This window comes from Oncorhynchus keta, chromosome 27, assembly GCF_023373465.1.
Source record: "Oncorhynchus keta strain PuntledgeMale-10-30-2019 chromosome 27, Oket_V2, whole genome shotgun sequence".
Classification (NCBI taxonomy): domain Eukaryota; kingdom Metazoa; phylum Chordata; class Actinopteri; order Salmoniformes; family Salmonidae; genus Oncorhynchus; species Oncorhynchus keta.
In genome coordinates this window covers 48,444,874-48,463,514 of record NC_068447.1, presented here as the reverse complement: position 1 = coordinate 48,463,514, position 18,641 = coordinate 48,444,874, and the positions used below count along the sequence as shown (strand labels likewise).

At 42.1% G+C, this 18,641-nt stretch overlaps 1 protein-coding gene across 7 annotated transcripts in view; it reads left to right on the top strand.

Annotated features, from left to right (window-relative positions):
- LOC118360233 (tyrosine-protein phosphatase non-receptor type 11-like) overlaps positions 1-18,641 on the top strand; it is a 113,587-nt gene that overhangs the window by 39,005 nt on the left and 55,941 nt on the right. For all 7 annotated transcript variants that reach the window (XR_004820829.2, XM_035739521.2, XM_035739519.2 and 4 more), the window contains exon 2: positions 9,723-9,845. Coding sequence is in view for 6 of the 7 variants with exons in the window: in XM_035739521.2 (XP_035595414.1) it covers positions 9,723-9,845 (123 nt within the window). In the remaining variant the exon portion in view is untranslated. The remainder of the gene's footprint in view (positions 1-9,722; positions 9,846-18,641) is intronic.

Here is an 18,641-nt window from a genome sequence, read left to right as displayed (position 1 = left end):
GAACAGAACACAAGCTCTCCCTCAGTTTGCATTTTCAACACAAACACCTGCCAGGTGCATCTTCAAGACATCAAGAACCTTCTTACTGGGCACACCATGTCATATCAAAGATTCTAAAGGTTGTTTATTTCTCTCCCAAAAGTGTCATCACTGCACTTTCTCCTGACACAACAAAGTTTAAATGGGAAAATGTCAGATTTTATTTATACAACTGAAAGTGTTCTTGAATAAATCATATTTTTACATGAGTTTGTTTGCATATTAGTTTTTTTTGGATATAAAGTTTAAAAATGCACTATTTTACACATTTTAGACATTTGTCTATATTGAAAATTGGTTTCCATTAACATAATTGTACGGTTCAAATATCACCCCACCAATGACTTGTGCCAGGTCTATGCAGGTAAATTGGTTCTAGAATTTTACAGAAAATACCATATTAAGAATTTTGCTTAAATTCATCAAGAAAAAGTTAGCTTATAAAAGTGGCAATTCTAGGTATTGTGGCATATTTTGGTTAAACTTCCATCACATGTACAGTGCACTCTTCTATCACATGTACAGCTGATTCTCAAGATCTTGCAAACTAATGCAATGCTATTGAGCCCACACTACTAAACTGTCTGAGCCAAGAACTACATGCTTTCTGGGAAATTTTGATTACACAGTGGCTTATGAAAGTATTCACCCCCTTTGCATTTTTCCTATTTGGTAGCCTTACAACCTGGAATTAAAATAGATTTTGGGGGGGTTGTATCATTTGATGTACACAACATACCTAACACTTTGAAGATGCTAAATATTTTCATTGTGAATCAAACAAGAATTAAGACAAAAAAAATGAACTTGAGCGTGCATAAACTATTCACCCCCCCGAAGCCAATACTTTGTAGAGCCACCTTTTCTCTTAGGGTATGTCTCTATAAGCTTGGCACATCTAGCCACTGGGATTTTTGCCCAATCTTCAAGGTAAAACTACTCCAGCTCCTTCAAGTTGGATGGGTTACGCTGGTGTACAGCCATTTTTAAGTCATACCACAGATTCTCTATTAGATTGAGGTCTGGGCTTAGACTAGGCCATTCCAAGACATGTAAATGTTTCCCCTTAAACCACTTGAGTGTTGCTTTAGCAGTATGCTTATGGTCATTGTCCTGCTGGAAGGTGAACCCTTAATGGCCAAAAATCTACATTTATGTCTCATTTGACAGAGTACCTTCTTCCATATGTTTGGTGAGTCTCTCACATGCCTTTTGGGGAACACCAAATGTGTTTGCTTATTTTTTTCTTAAAGCAATGGCTTTTTTTCTGGCAACTCTTCCATATAGCCCAGCTCTGTGGAGTGTACGGCTTAGTGGTCCTATGAACAGATACTCCAATCTCTGCTGTGGAGCTTTGTAGCTCTTTCAGGGTTATCTTTGGTCTCTTTGTTGCCTCTCTGGTTAATGCCCTCCTTGCCTGGTCTGTGAGTTTTGGTGGGCGGCCCTCTCTTGGCAGGTTTGTTGTTGTGCCATATTCTTTCCATTTTTTAATAATGGATTTAATGGTGCACCGTGGGATGTTCAATGTTTCTGTTTCTGATATTTCTTTCATAACCCAACCCTGATCTGTACTTCTCCACAACTTTGTCCCTGACCTGTTTGGAGTGCTCGTTGATCTTCATTGTGCCGCTTGCTTGGTGGTGCCCCTTGCTTTGTGGTGTTGCAGACTATGGGGCCTCTCAGAACAGGTGTACAGTGGGGAGAACAAGTATTTGATACACTGCCGATTTTGCAGGTTTTCCTACTTACACTTCAACTGTGAGAGACGGAATCTAAAACAAAAATCCAGAAAATCACACAATTCCTGACATTTAATCCTAGTAAAAATCCCTGTCTTAGGTCAGTTAGGATCACCACTTTATTTTAAGAATGTGAAATGTCAGAATAATAGTAGAGAAAATTTTCAGCTTTTATTTCTTTCATCACATTCCCAGTGGATCAGAAGTTTGCATACACTCAATTAGTATTTGGTACCATTGCCTTTAAATTGTTTAACCTGGATCAAACATTTCGGGTAGCCTTCCACAAGCTTCCCACAATAAGTTGGGTTAATGTTGGCCCATTCCTCCTGACAGAGCTGGTGTAGGTCACTGAGTCAGTTTTGCAGGCCTCCTTGCTCGCACACGCTTTTTCAGTTCTGCCCACACATTTTCTATGGCATTGAGGGCTTTGTGATGGCCACTACCAATACCTTGACTTTGTTGACCTTAAGCCATTTTGCCACAACTTTGGAAGTATGCTTGGGGTCATTGGGCATTTGGAAGACCCATTTGTGACCAAGCTTTAACTTCCTGAGTGATGTCTTGAGATGTTGCTTCAATAGATCCACATAATTGTCCTCCCTCATGATACCATCTGTTTTGTGAAGTGCACCAGTCCCTCCTGCTGAAAAGCACCCCCACAACATGATGCTGCCACCCCGTGCTTCACAATTGGGATGGTGTTCTTCGGGCTTGCAAGCCTCTCCCTCTTTTTCCTCCTAACATAACGATGGCCATTATGGCCAAACAGTTTCATCAGAGGACATTTCTCAGAAAAGTATGATCTTTGTCCCCATGTGCAATTGCAAACCGTAGTCTGGCTTTTTTATGGTGGTTTTGGAGCATTGGCATCGTCTTTGCTGAGAGGCCTTTCAGGTTATGTCGATATAGGACTCGTTTTACTGTGGATATAGATACTTTTGTACCTGTTTGTACCATCTTCACAAGGTCCTTTGCTGTTGTTTTGGGATTGATTTGCACTTTTCACACCAAAGTACTTTCATCTCTAGGAGACAGAACTAAAATCAAATCAAATCAAATTTATACTTGTCACATACACATGGTTAGCAGATGTTAATGCGAGTGTAGCGAAATGCTTGTGCTTCTAGTTCCGACAATGCAGTGATAACCAACAAGTAATCTAACTAACAATTCCAAAACTACTGTCTTATACACAGTGTAAGGGGATAAGGAATATGTACATAAGGATATGTGAATGAGTGATGGTACAGAGCAGCATACAGTATATGGTATGATGGTATCGAGTACAGTATATACATATGAGATGAGTATGTAGACAAAGTAAACAAAGTGGCATAGTTAAAGTGGCTAGTGATACATGTATTACATAAGGATGCAGTAGATTATATAGAGTACAGTATATACATATGAGATGAGTATGTAGACAAAGTAAACAAAGTGGCATAGTTAAAGTGGCTAGTGATACATGTATTACATAAGGATGCAGTCGATGATGTAGAGTACAGTATATACGTATGCATATGAGATGAATAATGTAGGGTAAGTAACATTATATAAGGTAGCATTGTTTAAAGTGGCTAGTGATATATTTACATAATTTCCCATCAATTCCCATTATTAAAGTGGCTGGAGTTGGGTCAGTGTCAATGACAGTGTGTTGGCAGCAGCCACTCAATGTTAGTGGTGGCTGTTTAACAGTCTGATGGCCTTGAGATAGAAGCTGTTTTTCAGTCTCTCGGTCCCAGCTTTGATGCACCTGTACTGACCTCGCCTTCTGGATGATAGCGGGGTGAACAGGCAGTGGTTCGGGTGGTTGATGTCCTTGATGATCTTTATGGCCTTCCTGTAACATCGGGTGGTGTAGGTGTCCTGGAGGGCAGGTAGTTTGCCCCCGGTGATGCGTTGTGCAGACCTCACTACCCTCTGGAGAGCCTTAGAGTGCTTTTGGTGACAAGCCAAATTTCTTCAGCCTCCTGAGGTTGAAGAGGCGCTGCTGCGCCTTCTTCACGACGCTGTCAGTGTGAGTGGACCAATTCAGTTTGTCTGTGATGTGTATGCCGAGGAACTTAAAACTTGCTACCCTCTCCACTACTGTTCCATCGATGTGGATAGGGGGGTGTTCCCTCTGCTGTTTCCTGAAGTCCACAATCATCTCCTTAGTTTTGTTGACGTTGAGTGTGAGGTTATTTTCCTGACACCACACTCCGAGGGCCCTCACCTCCTCCCTGTAGGCCGTCTCGTCGTTGTTGGTAATCAAGCCTACCACTGTTGTGTCGTCCGCAAACTTGATGAGCGGTATGATGGCTGCGTGGTCTCATGGTGTTTATACTTGAGTACTATTGTTTGTACAGATGAGCGTGGTACCTTCAGGCATTTGGAAATTGCTCCCAAGTATTAACCAGACTTGTGGAGGTCTACAATTTTTCCCATGATGTCAAGCAAAGAGGCACTGAGTTGGATGGTAAAGGCCTTGAAATACATTAAAAAACACGAGTTGGCGCACACCCAGAATAATAGTTTGTGTAGAGGTGCTGACTAACGTCAATAAACTATAAATCAGAATCAAGAATGTCGCACACTCCATGTACAATCTCCCAGCAATTTAATGCTTATTTACCAATGTTTCGGCATCACTGTGCCTTCCTCAGGGAAAGAGGCACTGAGTTTGAAGGTAGGCCTTGAAATACATCCACAGGTACACCTGCAATTGACTCAAATTATGTCAATTAGCCTATCAGAAGCTTCTAATTCCATTATATCAGTTTCTGGAATTATCTAAGCTGTATAAAGGCACAGGCAATTTAGTAAATATACATTTCTGACCCACTGGAATTGTGATACAGTGAATGATAAGTGAAATAATCTGTCTGTAAACAATTGTTGTAAAAATAACTTGCGTCATGCACGAAGTGGATGTCCGAACCGACTTGCCAAAACTATAGTTTGTTAACAAGATATTTGTGGAGTGGTTAAAAAACTAGTTTTAATGACTCCAACCTAAGTGTATGTAAACTTCCGACTTCAACTGAATACCACGGGTATGACAAAACATGTGCATCTCATGCTATATCTGTACTGCTCTAATAACGTTGGTAACCTGTTTACAATAACAATAAGGCACCTCAGGGGGTTGTGGTAAATGGCCAAATTACCAGGGCTAAGGGCTGTATCCATAAGAACAGCCCTTAGCCGGGTATATTGTCTCTTCCTGGAGCTGGCCGTCTGGTCAAACTGAGCAGGGAAGTGACCAAGAACCCGATGGTCACTCGGATAGAGCTCTAGAGTTCCTCTGTGGTAATGGGAGAACCTTCCAGATCGACAACCATCTCTGCAGCACTCCACCAATCAGGCCTTTATGGTAGAGTGGCCAGATGGAAGCCACTCCTCAGTAAAAGGCACATGACAGCCCGCTTGGAGTTTGCTAAAAGGCACCTAAAAGACTCTCAGACGATGGAACAACATTCTCTGGTCTGGTGAAACTAAGATTGACCTCTTTGGCCTTAATGCCAAGCGTCACGTCTAGAGAGAACCTGGCACCATTCCTAGAGTGAAGCATGGTGGTGGCAGCATCATGCAGTGGGGATGTTTTTCAGCGGCAGGGAGACTCGTCTCGATGAATGGAGCAAAGTAGAGAGATCCTTGATGAAGACCTGGTCAGGACCTCAGACTGGGGCGAAGGTTCACCTTCCAACAGGACAACGACCCTAAGCACACAGACAAGACAATGCAGGAGTGGCTTCGGGACAAGTCTCTGAATGTCCTTGAGTGGCCCTGCCAAAGGACGGCCTTGAACCCGATCCAACATCTGTGGAGAGACCTGAAAATCGTGTGCAGCGACACTCACTCCCCACCTGACAGAGCTTGAGAGGATCTGCAGAGAAGAATGGGAGGATCTTCTCAAATACAGCCATGGCCAAAGTTTCCTGCTTCAGTGTCTTTAGATATTTTTGTGAGATGTTACTATGGAATACTGAAGTATAATGACAAGCTTTTCACAAGTGTCAATGGCTAGTATTGACAATTACATGAAGTTGATGAAAAGAGTCAGTTTCATGGCCATGGACCCAAAGTATTGATGTGTTGTTCCCAGAGCCACTTAGTTATCACTTTTGCCTTATGGCAAGGTGCTCCATCATGGAAAAGGCATTGTTCGTCACCAAACTGTTCCTGGATGGTTGGGAGAAGTTGCTCTCAGAGGATGTGTTGGTACCATTCTTTATTCATGGCTGTGTTCTTAGGCAAAATTGTGAGTGAGCCCACTCCCTTGGCTGAGAAGCAACCTCACACATGAATGGTCTCAGAATGCTTTACTGTTGGCATGACACAGGACTGAAGGTAGCACTCACCTTGTCTTCTCCGGACAAGCTTTTTTACGGATGCCCCAAACAATCGGAAAAGGGGATTCATCAGAGAAAATGACTTTACCCCAGTCCTCAGCAGTCCAATCCCTGTACCTTTTGCAGAATATCAGTCTGTCCCTGATGTTTTTCCTGGAGAGAAGTGGCTTCTTTGCTGCCCTTCTAGACTCCAGGCCATCCTCCAAAAGTCTTTGCCTCACTGTGCGTGCAGATACACTCACACCTGCCTGCTGCCATTCCTGAGCAAGCTCTGTACTGGTGGTGCCCAGATCCCGCAGCTGAATCAACTTTAGGAAACGGTCCTGCGCTTGCTGGACTTTCTTGGGCGCCTTGAAGCCTTCTTCACAACAATTGAATTGCTCTCCTTGAAGTTCTTGATCATCTGAGAAATGGTTGATTTAAGTGCAATCTTACTGGCAGCAATATCCTTGCCTGTGAAGCCCTTTTTGTGCAAAGCAATGATGACGGCACCTGTTTCCTTGCAGGTAATCATGGTTGACAGAGGAAGAACAATGATTTCAAGCACCACCCTCCTTTTGAAGCTTCCAGTCTGTTATTTGAACTCAATCAGCATGAGAGAGTGATCTCCAGTCTTGTCCTCGTCAACACTCACACCTGTGTTAACGAGAGAATCACTGAGAATCACTGACATGATATGATGTCAGCTGGTCCTTTTGTGGCAGGGCTGAAATGCAGTGGAAATGTTTTAGGATTCAATTAATTTGCATGGCAAAGAGGGACTTTGCAATTAATTGCAATTCATCTGATCACACTTCATAACATTCTGGAGTATATGCACATTGCCATCATACAAACTGAGGCAGCAGACTTTGTGAAAATTAATATTTGTGTCATTCTCAAAACTTTTGGCCACGACTGTACAGGTGTGGAAAACTTGTAGTGTCATAGCCAAGAATACTCAAGGCTGTGATCAGTGCCAAAGGTGCTTCAACAAAGTACATGTACAAAGTAAAGGGTCTGAATCCTTTTGTCTTTCATACATTTGCAACAAAATTCTAAACGTATTTCTGCTATTCCATTACGTGGTTTTGTGTTGATTGATGAGAAAAAACAACAATTTAATCCATTTTAGATTAAGGCTGTACCGTAAACAAAATGTGGAAAAAGTCAATACTTTCCAAATGTACTTTGTAATGGTAAATTATAAATACAAACAACGAAAGTAAATACACTAGCATATCACTGTAAGGGATTTCTTCCATTGACGGAGACGCGGACCAAAGCGCAGCGTGGTTGTTTTGATTCATGTTTTAATAAATCACTTCACATGAACAAACTAACAAAAACAAGAAACGTGAAAACCCAAAACACAGAGACAGGAACAATCACCCACAAACACACAGTGAAACCCAGGCTACCTAAATATGATTCTCAATCAGAGACAACTAATGACACCTGCCTCTGATTGAGAACCATACTAGGCCGAAACATAGAAATACCCAAAACCTAGAAAAACAAACATAGACTGCCCACCCAACTCACGCCCTGACCATACTAAATAAATACAAAACAAAGGAAATAAAGGTCAGAACGTAACAATCACAAATATTAAGAACAGTCTTACATTAGGTCATTGACCTCTTCATTTACTTCTATGGTCTCTTCGGAGGTGCTCATATTCACCAGGATAAATAGAAGTGATAGAACATTACAAAAAAAATAATTCACTGAATAAGATCTGTACAATTTTGGCAATACACATATAGGGTGATAATGTCTTGGAATAGTTAACGGAAAAAACCTTGTTGCCTGTTTTCGCCTTTTGTTGCCTCTATGGTGCTCCCATCTAGTTCAACAACTCCAGGTTACTTCAGAAACTCATCCCCCCTTTAGAAAAGACAGTTGGTTATACTCCAAGAATATGGTATCTTCATTACTGGCAAACATTTTGACTTACTAGAGAGTGAGACATGACAGTAGCAGAGAGATAAACCTACACATAGGCTACTCAAAGAAGGCAGGCTCAAAGAGAGGTACACAGAAACCAACCATAAATGATGCACACAAAGTTCACACTACCCATCATTGAAAGGAATAGGAAAAAGGTATCTAGCTATTCTCCTACTGAAATGAAGCATGTGTTCTTTGCTATCTGACAGTGCGGTGCTGGATTCCACTCCAATGCTTGATAAAGCAGGTAGAGGTAACACTTCCCTTGGAGTGGATTGTGGTGGGGCCTTTTCATAACTAGAACATGAGAAATTACATTTTTATTTCACTCATGTCCCATTATTATATCACATATCTAGCTAGTGAGCTTACTTGTCAACTCTCTACCAAGCTATATAATGTTAACTAGCTAGCTAGCATTGTTTCAGTAATGTTCTGTAATAGCGATAGTCACTTGGAAGTCTCAAAAAGACGAGGCAACTAATACTGCCGAGCACCATTACAGCTACTTTCGTTACAGCCAAGCGCCATTAGAGAAATGCACAAGAATTGTTAGCGAGCCATCAACACACAACAACAAAAGATTCAGCAATGGAAATGTAAATAGGTTCTAAATGATCATGACTATCAAATACACATGTTTATGTCAATACTGGTCTTAGATCATAAATACCATGTACACCATGTAATTTATCAAGACAGCCATATAATTTAGATAGCATAAAGCTAACCCAGATTCTCCATTCATAGCTAACACTAGCTAGCTCCTGTAGCTGATGCAACGTCTTGGTAACGTTATCTGTCAAGCAGAAAACAGGCCATCTCTCCATCAGACTTCAGCCCTTTTAGGGCCATAACTTATCTCCAGCGATTCAAATTGTTACCGATATTTACTCTGGTTTTTCCCTAAGCCTCATCATTTTGTCGCTTGACTAAACATTTGCCACCCGTATCTGCAACCAGTGCTGGGCTGGACCCTTACAAAAACATCTACATAATGCTCTTTTAACTTGAATGGGAACTGCCATCTATGGATTAAATGTCTATGGTTGGTTGCGGCTGTCAGTTTGCATTTTGCAAATTTCAAAATAGAATTGCGTGAAAAATGTACAATTTGGAAAACAAAACAAATCACTAATTGTGTAATACTTTTTTAAACAAATGTACACACAAAACATTTGATTAATAAAATATTGAATCAGTCATCTTCCTCAAATGACTCAATTAACAAGGGGCTGACAATCTTTGCAAGAGGAAGCAAATCTGATTTTATTGGTCCTTAACCTACATCTCAGATACTTCATTCAAGATAAATGGAGTTAACTTGGCCCAGAGCAGGCTAAAAGGTGAGCCACATTTGTTGACCAAAGTTACTTAGCGAACTACTCAAACCTCATTTGTAGTTTTGGGCTCTGCTCTCCAAAAGGTTAACTCTTATGGTTTATGTATTTCTGACTAGTGTCACCAAACTGAATATTTTACTGGGAAATGATTGATTGATTGATGAGTGAGCTCCTGGAGGGGCCCCTGTTTCTTTTTAGCCCAGCAGTAACACACCTGATTCAACTGGTTGATCATTTGAATCAGGTACATTGAGAAACACTGTTTCTGGCGCAGTGACTCTGGATTTGGCGTTTGTGCTCAACTATTCTCTCTCTCTCTGTTCTTCCAGGTGGTTCCACCCCAACATCACCGGAATCGAGGCAGAGCAGCTCCTCTTGACCCGGGGGGTCCATGGCAGTTTCCTAGCCCGGCCGAGCAAGAGCAACCCGGGAGATTTTACTCTCTCTATCAGGTAGGGGCCTCCATGCTCCCAGCTAACAAATGTTGGTTCCAATAACAATCTGGTTAAGTTATTTGTCAAATAACCAAGGGAGAACCTTTAGGTAATGTTTCGTGAATGTTCTGTGTTAGCATGGTTCTCTGCTAGTGCTTTAGTCCACCGCTTTAGCCTAGCTCTTTATCCTAGCGTTAGCGGCCCATGCTCCACAACATTGTCCCTGGTGTAAGTTAATCATTCAGAGCAAATTGTCTCGTGAGTCAAGCCTCAAGAAATGGGAAATGATCGCTTCCCAGTAAGCAAGCTAGCGAGAGAGCAAGAGCCTTGCCTTTGGGTGAACAGTCACAGCATGTGGGAGTTCAAGCTTGAAATATGCGTAGTTTGTTATTCTCCCACGTTTCTACGAAATGGAAAATTGTTTGTTTCCCTCCTCGGTTGAAAAGAAAGCTAGAACTGGTCGTAAAATAGCCTTTCACAAGAATTGACTTACGCCACTGACCCTATGCATGAAATCGTCAGGTCTAACCCTGTCCCATGACATTACAATTCACTGAATTATGAACAGTGAGCTCTGTCGTTGGAGAGATACAAAAGAGAAACATGGAGTTCTGGTAAACAGCAGGCCTCTGTGATTTCCTGTAGCGCCAGGATAGAGAGTGCCTCTGCATTGGCAACGGAAGCTTTTAAGAGGCTTATCAGTCAGACGAGCTCATGGAAAAGGTCCAGCATCGTCCTTTAGCTCGCTCTCTTTAGCAGAGGTTGGCTTGAGTAGCAAGGGAGAGAGGAGTGTGTGAGAGAGAGAGAGGGGAGGGGGGGTGTATGTAGGGTTGAGGGAAAGGGGGATACAAATGAATGCATTCAACTGAAATGTGTCTTCTGCATTTAACCCAACCCCTCTGAATCAGAGAGGTGCGGGGGCTGCCGTAATCGACATCCATGTCTTCGGCGCCCGGGGAGCAGTGGGTTAAGGCAGAAGACAGATTTTTACCTTGTCTGCTCAGGGATTCGATCAAGCAACCTTGAAGGTGAATGAAGGTTGTTAGGCTGGTAACAGCAGTGAGTGTGGCAGCCATGCCAGTCCAGGCAGTAGCTCTTAATAACATTAAGGCCGGGGGCCCATGTCGAGGTCTGACCCTGCATGCCCCTGGTGTTATGTGGCTTTGTGGTGACTGAGGGCTGCCTAACTGCCTGTGTGTGTTTGCAGTCACCAGGCTAAATGACATGTATTTGTTGTTCTTTAGACCACAGGGCCTGTGGCTAAACTATAGTGCAGGCTAACAGCAGCCCTCCCTCACCCCCACTCCACCTCCTTCCTGTGGGCTGTGTGATTTATGCCCTCCCATGGTACGGTAAGGTCAGTTTGGACTAGCTTGGTGGGGGGAAGGAGGAAGTAGTTAGAATAGTGCTATCTAGAGCATTGCCATCTTTATTTTGTGTCTGCATTGTTTTGCTGTTGAAAGTAGGCTACGTACCAACATGAATGCATAAGAGTTTATTTCTTTGCTTACGGTGAGAAATACAAAAAGCTTATTCAGCTTTCATGAGCTGATGAGAGTTATGCTTTACACTTACTCACTTACACTTTTCTTTGCGACTATTCAGCTATGTCTTGCCTATTCACCAAGGACCCAATTCCGACCCGAGTTTAGCGTGCGTAAATGGAACGTTAAGAAATGTTTATGCATTCTTCTCCGAGTATTCTGACCTTGAACTTAAGCAATGGAACTTAAGCAATGGAATAGCGTGCTATTCACCTGATATTCATTTTGGGTGGCGATCGAATAAATGAAGGTGTGGCGGAGGTGTGTCTAGCAAGATACGCCGTATTCTGACATTGATTTACAGTAATTCCCTCATTTCTGCACCGTTACGCGTGAGGAAACTATGGACAGGTCCAGCGAACCTGTCGGCATCTACTTTATTTTTTCCGATAGAAATAACCCCATTCTCATTGCACTGTAATTTACAACTTGATAAAAGCTATTGATAACAGCTAGGGAATTGTAAATATAAGTGACACTTGTTTTAGATATATTTACCTTATAAATCACAGGAGGCAAATGATAAACCAGTCATATGTAATTGTATTAACTTTCCCACAGTAAGGTTTTTTGAAATGTTGTTAGATTCTGCCGAATTTAAATTGTATTGCCTTTTAACTTGCAGGGATCGGCACTCTCAATTGTCTTAATCATAGGCCACCCCGACATTCTCTGTTTACTATTTCTATCATGTTAAATATTAGCTACTATCAGTATCGACCGCCACTAGGCCTAATAACAACCCATATTCAACTGCCAATGTATTGCTCGTTCCCTTTAGTTAGTATATGTTATCATTCCATTTAATTACATTGTTTTGTTTACCTTAATTTGCTTTCTCTGTGAATTCTGCCATGGCCATGTGGTTGTCGCTCAGGATCATTAGTAACAGTTGGTAATACAGAGAAAAGATATGTAGGTTCATTAAATGGTTATGGAGCGATATATTGATAATATTGATAATATTGTGAACCTGTTCTCTCAATATATTCTATTGAGTCTGATGACAAAATTCAAACTACTAGGTACACCGTATTTGAAGGGATGTCTTAAGAAACATTTACTGAAAACCCTATTGAATGGAAAAATCTGTTGGCCACCAAGTGGGAAGGTTTTCAGCGGTTAAATGTATTATTCAGTGAACACAAAGGAACCTCGCCTGCAAAGCCCATTAGACACCTTCATAAGGTAAGTCTGAATACCAACTACTGAGAAGTGTGTAGGAAAGGCGCGTGTAAGAAAGGTGTCATTTAATAAATCGGAATTGGGCCCTAAGCTTGCCAGGGTCCAGTGTGACCAAGCGGTCTCTTACTTGTATGCTCACACATACTCCCACATCACAGACACTCTCTAGCATTCTCTCACACACACTCATATCACACACACTCATGGGGCGGCAGGGTAGCCTAGTGGTTAGAGCGTTGGAAGGTTGCAAGTTCAAACCCCCGAGCTGACAAGGTACAAATCTGTCGTTCTGCCCCTGAACAGGCAGTTAACCCACTGTTCCTAGGCCGCCATTGAAAATAAGAATTTGTTCTTAACTGACTTGCCTAGTTAAATAAAGGTACAATTAAAAATATCACACACACTCTCTCAATCATATATACTCACAAACAATCTCATAACACACACACACACTCAACAGGAGAGTGATTACCATGTCGTTAGTGTTTCTTCTTACTAGCATGTTATTAGGGGATTCCAGCTTGACTCTCCTTTTAATGGACGCCCTGGTACTCCAATGGGCTGTTATCTCATTCTCCCTGCTTTTCCCTTCGCTTATCTCCCCCTCTCCCTTTCCTGGCCTGGGCAGGGGGCTGGATGGCAGGGGAAGGGGGAGGGGTAAATAAATGTTCTGTTAGTAGTGGCCGGAGTAGACCACAATGTGTGGTTAAGTAGACAGTGTGTTCTGTTATGGGAGAGGCCTTGGCAACCATAGCTCTATGCTGCATTTTGAGGGAGTGAGAATTTACACAGCCAAGCATGTAATTGTGAAGCGCATGTACACTGAGTATACAAAAAATTATGAACACCTGCTCTTTCCATGACATAGACTGACCAGGTGGAAGCTATGATCCATTATTGTTGTCACTTGTTAAATCCACTTCAATCAGTGTAGATGAAGGGGAGGAGACAGGTTAAAGAAGGATTATATAAAGAATGGTCCACCACCTGAAGGACATCCAGCAAACTTGACAGAAGGGGTGCAAATCAATATTAGGAAGGTATTCCTAATGTTTAGTATACTCTGTGTATGTAATTCTCAGACCAAAAGAAATGCCTTGGTTATTCATTGTTTTCGTTTAGTGAAAATATTTTGGGAACATAGGCCACAACTTTTGTTCTAGTGGTGTGTTGTTCTAGTATCATGTTGTGTTTATACATCTCTATGCTCTTAGTCAGAGGAGAGGTTTAGAGGGCATTAGCCGGGACTGTGGATGGATTTTCTCCCCGTATTACGTATGCCATTGCCTCCATTCATTTCCATTAGACATATTTCCATTGCAGTCGGGCTATTTATAGATTCAATCAATTAAATCCATTGGCCAAATTGACCTAATAGAATGTTGATTCATCTCATTTTGATAAGTGGATTGTGTTCTCACTGGATACTATGTAACAGAGATGTGGCCATGGTGGTCTGGTGGTTATTGACTCTGCCCTCGGCACTCACATACAGTGGGGAGAACAAGTATTTGATACACTGCCGATTTTGCAGGTTTTCCTCCTTACAAAGCATGTAGAGGTCTGTAATTTTTTATCATAGGTACACTTCAACTGTGAGATGGAATCTAAAACAAACATCCAGAAAATCATTGCATGACATAAGTATTTGATCACCTACCAACCAGTAAGATTTCCGCCTCTCACAGACCTGTTAGTTTTTCTTTAAGAAGCCCTCCTGTTCTCCACTCATTACCTGTATAAAAGACACCTGTCCACACACTCAATCAAACAGACTCCAACCTCTCCACAATGGCCAAGACCAGAGAGCTGTGTAAGGACATCAGGGATAAAACTGTAGACCTGCACAAGGCTGGGATGGGCTACAGGATAATAGGTGAGAAGGCAACAACTGTTGGCACAATTATTAGAAAATGGAAGAAGTACAAGATGACGGTCAATCACCCTCGGTCTGGGGCTCCATGCAAGATCTCACCTCGTGGCGCATCAATGATCATGAGGAAGGTGAGGAATCAGCCCAGAACTACACAGCAGGACCTGGTAAACGACCTGAAGAGAGCTGGGACCACAGTCTCAAAGAAAACCATTAGTAACAAACTACGCCGTCATGGATTAAAATCCTGCAGCGCACGGAAGGTCTCCCTGCTCAAGCCAGCGCATGTCCAGGCCCGTCTGAAGTTTGCCAATGACCATCTAGATGATCCAGAGGAGGAATGGGAGAAGGTAATGTGGTCTGATGATACAAAAATAGAGCTTTTTGGTCTAAACTCCACTCGCGCGTTTGGAGGAAGAAGAAGGATGAGTACAACCCCAAGAACACCATCCCAACCGTGAAGCATGGAGGTGGAAACATCATTCTTTGGGGATGCTTTTCTGCAAAGGGAACAGGACAACTGCACCGTATTGAGGGGAGGATGGATGGGGCCATGTATCGCAAGATATTGGCCAATAACCTCTTTCCAGCATGACAATGACCCGAAACACACAGCCAGGGCAACTAAGGAGTGGCTCCGTAAGAAGCATCTCAAGGTCCTGGAGTGGCCTAGCCAGTTTCCAGACCTGAACCCAATAGAACATCTTTGGAGGGAGCTGAAAGTCCGTATTGCCCAGCGACAGCCACGAAACCTGAAGGATCTGGAGGAGTGGGCCAAAATCCCTGCTGCAGTGTGTACAAACCTGGTCGAGAACTACAGGAAACGTAGTTAATTGCAAACAAAGATTTCTGTTCCAAATATACAATGTTTTTTTCTGGATTTTTGTTTTAGATTCCATCTCTCACAGTTGTCGTGTACCTATGATAAAAATTACAGACCTCTACAAGTCGGAAACACTGCCGATTTTGCAGGTTATCAAATATTTGTTCTCCCCACTGTTTACTGATGTCGACATGTGTTCGAATCTGTGCAAAGGCCTGTTTGATACACACGTTTTAGAGAGATAGGAAGCCAGTAGATAAAAGGAAAGGGTGGAATAGGCACTAAATAGTGTCATTGTGTGTTCTTTCTTCTCGAACCATGGGTGGGCCCTTGAAGATTGATGATGACCTAATGTTGCTCCAGATATATTAAAACAAGTGCAGCCGCCTCCATCCTTGTAGTCAGAATGGCTTGTAGGTAGACAGATCCTTCACACACACATGTTTGTTTTACTATACCTGTGGGGACCAAACAATTGATTGCCATGCAAATCATATTTTCCCTAACCTCTAATTCTAAACCTTAACCTAACCCTTTTTCTTGTGGGGACTGTTCTTGTGCCAGAAGCCCCCACATGTGCAATATTCTTTCAAAGGCCAAACCCACTGCTGCTGTGCACGGACAAAGACCTCTATGACCATAGCACCGGTCCAATCCAAGTGCCAATGCCATTTAACAAACTCCAGGTGGTGCTATTGTCAGATGACATGAAAATAGAGGTCGTTGGTCACGCACACCAGCAGTGGGTTTGGCCTTCAAAATAAAAATATATTTTTTTCAGAAATACCTCATCCCTACTGTAAAACATAGTGTTAGATCTTTGATGTTATGGGGCTATTTTCCTTCCCTTGTTAAGATCAACAGCATCATAAACTTTACCAAGTACCAGGATATGTTTAGCCAAAAACCTGGTTGCCTCTGCTATGAAACTGAAGCTTGGCCCCAAGTGGATCTTCCAGCAAGACAATAACCCCAAGCACACGTCAAAATCCACAAAGAAATTGTTTAATTGACCCCCCCCAAAAAAATCAACATTTTGCAATTGCCACCTCAGTCTCCTGACTTGATCCCCATTGAAAACCTGTTGTTTGAATTGAAGAGGACAGTCCATAAACTCAGAGGAAGGATATCAAGGATCTGGAAAGATTCTGTATGGAGGAATGGTCTAAGATCCCTCCCAATGTGTTCTCCAATATCAACACCTTATTTTAGTTTGGTCAGGGCGTGAGTTGGGGTGGGCATTCTATGTGTTCTATGTTTTTGTATTTCAGTATTTGGCCTGGAATGGTTCCCAATCAGAGGCAGCTGTTTATCGTTGTCTCTGATTGAGAGCCATACTTAGTAGGCAGCCTGTTTTCTGTTTTGTGTTTCTACACCTGACAGGACTGTTTGGTTTTTGTTCATTCTCTTGTTATTTTGTTTTGTGTTCAGTTGAAATAAAATTGAACACTTACCACGCTGCGCATTGATCCGATCCTTCATACTCCTCGTCAGAAGAGGAGGAAAACCGTTACAGATAATCAGCTGAGGGGACACGCTTTACCAAAATGCAATTCTGCATTAGATGAGGCATTCTCGGTAGGATGAGACTAGTATCCTGATATTTGTTGCTTACTGCATTTGTTTTTACTAAACAGTATGTAGTACGATTAGTACACAGTATGCCTTTCTTACAGACAAATGCCCAAATCGCCCTCTAGTGGCTTCATGGGTGGAATGCTATTAATATTTTTAGTTTTATAATTAAATCAACATTATTTCCAAAAACCCTCTGGGAAGCCAGTGTTTGTTTCTATGTCAAACATTTGTGTTATATTTCAGACTTATGTGACATACAGTACCAGTCAAAAGTTTGAGAAGATATCAAAATTATGAAATAACACATATTTAATTTTACCTTTATTTAACCAGGCAAGTCAGTTAAGAACATATTCTTATTTTCAATGACGGCCTCGGAACAGTGGGTTAAGTGACAGGGGCAGTGGGTTAAGTGACTAATGGTTCAGGGGCAGAACGACAGATTTGTACCTTGTCAGCTCAGGGGGTTTGAACTCACAACCTTCCGGTTACTAGTCCAACACTCTAACCACTAGGCTACGCTGCCGCCCATATGGAATCATGTAGTAACCAACAACAACAAAAAAGTTAAACAAAACCAAATATATGTGAGATTCTTCAAAGTTGCCACCCTTTGCCTTGATCACAGCTTTGCACACTCTTGGCATTCAACCAGCTTCATGAGAAATGCTTTTCCAACAGTCCTGAAGGAGCTCCCACATGTTCTGAGCACTTGTTGGCTGCTATTCCTTCATTCTGCGGTTCAACTCATCTCAATTGGGTTGAGGTCAGGTGATTGTGTAGGCTAGGTCATCTGATGCAGCACTCCATCACTCTCCTTCTTGATCAAATTGCCCTTACAAAGCCTGGAGGTGTGTTTGGTCATTGTCCTGTTGAAAAACAAATGATAGTGGGACTAAGTGCTTACCAGAAGGGATGGTGTATCGCTGCAGAATGCTGTGGTAGCCATGCTGCTTAAGCATAAATACATGATAATACATTTGAAAAAATCAGCGTCACCAGCAAAGCACACCTCTTCCTTGCTTCACGGTGGGAACCACACATGCAGAGATTTTCCGTTCACCTCTGCGTCTCATAAAGGCGGTTGGTTGGAAACATAAATCTCAAATTTGGAAATCACACCAAAAGGACAGATTTACACCGGTCTAATGTCCATTGCTCGTGTTTCCTGGCCCAAGCAAGTCTCTTCTTATTGCGGTCCTGTAGTAGTGGTTTCTTTGCTTCAATTCGACCAAGAAGGCCTGATTCACAGTCTCCTCAGAACAGTTGATGTTGCGATGTGTCTGTTACTTGAACTCTGAAGCATTTATTTGGGTTGTAATTTCTGATGCTAGTACTGTTCTTTAAATGACCAAAAAGGGCTATCTTCTGTATACCACCCTTATCTTTTTTGTGTGTCTCAAATGCATTAAAAGAAATTCCAGAAATGAACTTTTAACAAGGCACACCTGGTAATTGAAATGCATTCCAAATGACTACCTCATGGAGCTGGTTGAGAGAATGCCAAGAGTGTGCAAAGCTGTCAAGGCAAAGGGTGGCTACTTTATAGAATCTCAAATATATTTTGATTTGTTAAACATTTTTGGGTTAGTAGATGATTTCATAGTTTAAGTCTTCACTATTATATAGTAAATATAAGGAAAAACCCTGGAAAGAGTAGGTGTGTCCAAACCTTTGACTGGTACTGTATATAAAGTGCAAAATTGGGATGCAAACTCATGAGAGCATCAGCTGTTCCGGGCGACTGTGTGATCACGCTCTCCGCAACCGATGTAAGTAAGACCTTTAAACAAGTCAACATTCACATGGGC